This window comes from Primulina tabacum, chromosome 16, assembly GCF_025594145.1.
Source record: "Primulina tabacum isolate GXHZ01 chromosome 16, ASM2559414v2, whole genome shotgun sequence".
Taxonomy (NCBI): domain Eukaryota; kingdom Viridiplantae; phylum Streptophyta; class Magnoliopsida; order Lamiales; family Gesneriaceae; genus Primulina; species Primulina tabacum.
Genome location: NC_134565.1, coordinates 30,599,710 through 30,603,505, shown reverse-complemented (window position 1 = coordinate 30,603,505; position 3,796 = coordinate 30,599,710). Strand labels below are relative to the sequence as shown.

General features: G+C 37.3%; 1 protein-coding gene across 2 annotated transcripts; it reads left to right on the top strand.

Annotated features, from left to right (window-relative positions):
- Positions 1–590: 590 nt before the first annotated feature.
- LOC142528755 (UDP-glucose 6-dehydrogenase 1) lies at positions 591–3,558 on the top strand. 2 transcript variants are annotated; one of them, XM_075633900.1, is made up of 2 exons: positions 591–773; positions 1,724–3,558. In XM_075633900.1, exon 2 carries the CDS (start codon positions 1,743–1,745, stop codon positions 3,183–3,185), a length of 1,443 nt encoding a protein of 480 aa, XP_075490015.1. In that variant the 5' UTR covers positions 591–773; positions 1,724–1,742; the 3' UTR covers positions 3,186–3,558. The 2 variants fall into 2 exon arrangements, with proteins under 2 accessions (XP_075490015.1, XP_075490016.1); XM_075633901.1 differs by having other exon boundaries at positions 747–954.
- The last annotated feature ends 238 nt before the right edge of the window (positions 3,559–3,796 follow it).

Here is a 3,796-nt window from a genome sequence, read left to right as displayed (position 1 = left end):
AACACATGTAGGAGAAAAAATTATCGTGGTTCCGAGGTATTTGAGATGATGAAGTAGATTAACGTTTGAACAATGATCAATCGTTTGATTATATATATATTTCATTTTTACGAATTAGGAGAATCATCCACGAAGCATAGGGTACACCTCAACATATATTCATGCGCGACAGTGGAGCTTACACCGACACCCACCCTTAACGCGTATAAAATTGTCTCCTTCCCCCCTTTCAAATGGCTATCAATTTTTCTTTGATTCTTATATTTAATTTCCACGTCCTATTATTTAAAATATTGTGCATTGACCATCAAAATTTTAAAATATATAAAAATTTGTAATTATTAATTGTATCTTAAGATTTCGTTGGACACACATGCTTAAATTATTCTATGATTTAAATAATTGAAGTTGTATTAATACTATTAATTATAACTTTTGATCAAACGATTCGTCCTAGACGATTAAAGTGAAAATTATGTATAATATACATCGAAATCTAAAATTTAAAATGCATATATATATATATATATATATATATATATAATATCAGTTACTAGTTTTTAGATTGTGATGTATTGACAATATTACATGGTTTGAAACCAGTAAAACGAGAGGGGCTTTATTGTCAATTCATCCAAGTCCCCGGGGTAGATGTAGATCATGAGCCCAACGACTATTTAACCATGTGCCTGTCTCAGCTTCCGTAGAATTTCATTTTTTGCACAGATATCACTCCACAAATCCAAGCGCGTGTTCATTTCGAAGATCCAGAGGTAAATTCTCAGATTTTCTTACTCCGGATTTGGCACAACGGCTGATTTCGGTTTCGTTTTTTCAACTTTTTGGGTGTGATCTGAAAATGCAGCTGTCGCGGTCTAATGTGATTTCAGCGATCTCTAATTTAGTGCCTGGTTTTTTTGTCCTAGTGATACTTGAGTGATTAGATCTACGCAGGTATGAAGGAGTTAGGTGTGATCGAATAAAAAAAATTCGTTATGATTTTAAAAAATCCAAGATTCATCGCTAAGCTTCTGTTGCGCTGCCCGGAGCTTGCTGTTTGATTCGAATTGTGTTGTATGGATTTCATCACATGTAATTGGATGGTGGTGCAGTTGTAGATCTAGTCTGATTAGGCATTGCTGAAATAATTCAATGATTTCTGTCTGATATAAATTATTTCATTTGAATAGTAATTCGTGTTCTTCATGTGTCGTCGTAATTCTTGCTCTTTTTTGCATCAGATCTGAGTTTGAAGCGCATAATATATTTTTTTTCTGATTTTTCGGTTTGTAGTTGTGGTTGAATGGATTCAAATCCGTAGTTGATCTAATCTAATTTATCGCAACTGACTGTAGATATTTGTATACCTTGGTTCATCATTTGATCCCTCTTATTCCAAGTGGAAATATATGTATGCTAGTTGAGCAACTACGAATTTGTTCCCTTCAGTATCATGGGCAGTATTCCTCGGAGAAATTGCTGATTTGGATTGATGTTAAGATCTGACGAGATCATATTCATGCGATTAGAATATTGCCAAAAACGGCCTCATCTTTCTCATAATGGTTTTGATTATATTCATGTTATCTTAACATTGTCCACGAGTCTTGTTAGTGCCCACTCTATGGTTGCTGACTCATGGACAGTGATATTTTTTTTTACAACCATTATGAGAATGCATCTTCGAAATGCTCACATCTCGATTTCCAACTTTATTTTCCAGATCACGCAAAATAGAAAAGATGGTGAAGATCTGCTGCATCGGAGCTGGGTATGTGGGAGGTCCTACCATGGCTGTGATAGCACTCAAATGCCCTGCAATTGAAGTAGCTGTTGTTGATATTTCTGTTGCTCGCATCAAAGCCTGGAACAGTGATCAGCTTCCTATCTACGAGCCAGGACTCGACGATGTGGTGAAGCAGTGCCGTGGCAAGAATCTATTCTTCAGCACAGATGTGGAGAAACATGTATTTGAGGCTGATATAGTCTTTGTTTCAGTCAATACTCCAACTAAGACCAGGGGCCTCGGAGCTGGGAAAGCCGCAGATTTGACATATTGGGAGAGTGCGGCTCGCATGATTGCCGATGTGTCAAAATCTGACAAGATTGTGGTTGAGAAGTCCACAGTTCCAGTAAAAACAGCTGAGGCGATTGAAAAAATCTTGACTCACAACAGCAAGGGAATCAATTATCAGATTCTCTCAAATCCAGAATTCCTTGCTGAGGGCACTGCCATTGAAGATCTTTTTAAACCAGACAGAGTTCTTATTGGAGGCAGGGAAACCCCAGAAGGCCTTAAGGCAGTCCAAACTCTGAAGGATGTTTATGCCCATTGGGTTCCTGAAGATCGTATCCTTACCACCAATTTATGGTCCGCGGAGCTCTCAAAACTTGCTGCTAATGCCTTCTTGGCTCAAAGAATTTCATCGGTCAATGCCATGTCTGCTCTCTGTGAGGCTACTGGAGCAGATGTTACCCAAGTGTCTTACGCTGTTGGCAAGGACACGAGAATTGGTCCCAAGTTCCTTAATTCTAGTGTTGGTTTTGGTGGCTCCTGCTTCCAGAAGGACATACTCAACTTAGTTTACATTTGCGAGTGCAATGGTCTTCCTGAGGTTGCAGAATACTGGAAACAAGTTATTAAGATCAACGACTATCAAAAGAGCCGGTTTGTCAACCGCATAGTTTCATCTATGTTTAACACAGTTGCTAACAAGAAAATGGCCATCTTAGGTTTTGCCTTTAAGAAGGATACAGGTGACACGAGAGAGACTCCTGCAATTGATGTTTGCCAAGGACTCCTAGGTGACAAGGCTCAGTTGAGCATCTACGACCCTCAGGTCACCGAGGACCAGATCCAGAGAGACCTTTCAATGAACAAATTCGATTGGGATCATCCCCTTCATCTCCAGCCAATGAGCCCAACCACAGTCAAGAAAGTTTCTGTAGTTTGGAGCGCTGAGGAGGCAACAAAAGATGCTCATGCTGTTTGTATTCTTACTGAGTGGGATGAGTTTAAAACACTTGATTTCCAGAAAATATATGACAATATGCAGAAACCAGCCTTTGTTTTCGATGGAAGGAACGTTGTTGATGTGCAGAAGCTCAGGGAGATTGGTTTTGTTGTTTATTCGATTGGCAAGCCACTCGATGCCTGGATCAAGGACTTGCCTGCTGTTGCATAAAAATTGGATCTCTCCTGTTCGCCTCACAGTGAATCAAATGGCATACTTTCAGTAAGGAAACATTATAAGATTCTTTTTCTCTTACATTTTCATTTTACAAGTGGACCAGTTTTTGATTGTTCATATATCAGATTTGTAGTCAGAGAAGCAACTATGTTGTTTCTGGTCTTAAATCGTGGTTTATGAAATTACCTGTGTCGTTTACTTGTCTTCTATTACGACTTGATTTATTGTTTTGTCTGTGATGTAATGTGAGGTTACAAGTTTTACAAACCATTTTTGCTGTCATTTTTATGTAACGTTGCACGTAAATGACATCTAAATGTTACATACATTTCGAAATTTGGAATAAATAAAAATTAATATTGATCTTTGTGATGTTTGCTGGATCAAATTCTTATTCTTGTGAATGTGGTTGGCTTTGTTTGATTCTTAAGATTTCTTTGCACGTGCATTTTCGTTTATTCAAATATAATCATTAATTTAATTTAATTTTTTTATTCACCAATCAAAATATTCTATAATTTTATAATTATCTGACTCGATTATCATGTATTAAACTAATAAGATGGCATCACTATTTCAATGTAATATATGTTATAATTACTGTT

Bases quoted from the DNA above. Each gene is read 5' to 3' on its own strand.
- LOC142528755 (XM_075633900.1), top strand. From the start codon at position 1,743: ATGGTGAAGATCTGCTGCATCGGAGCTGGGTATGTGGGAGGTCCTACC.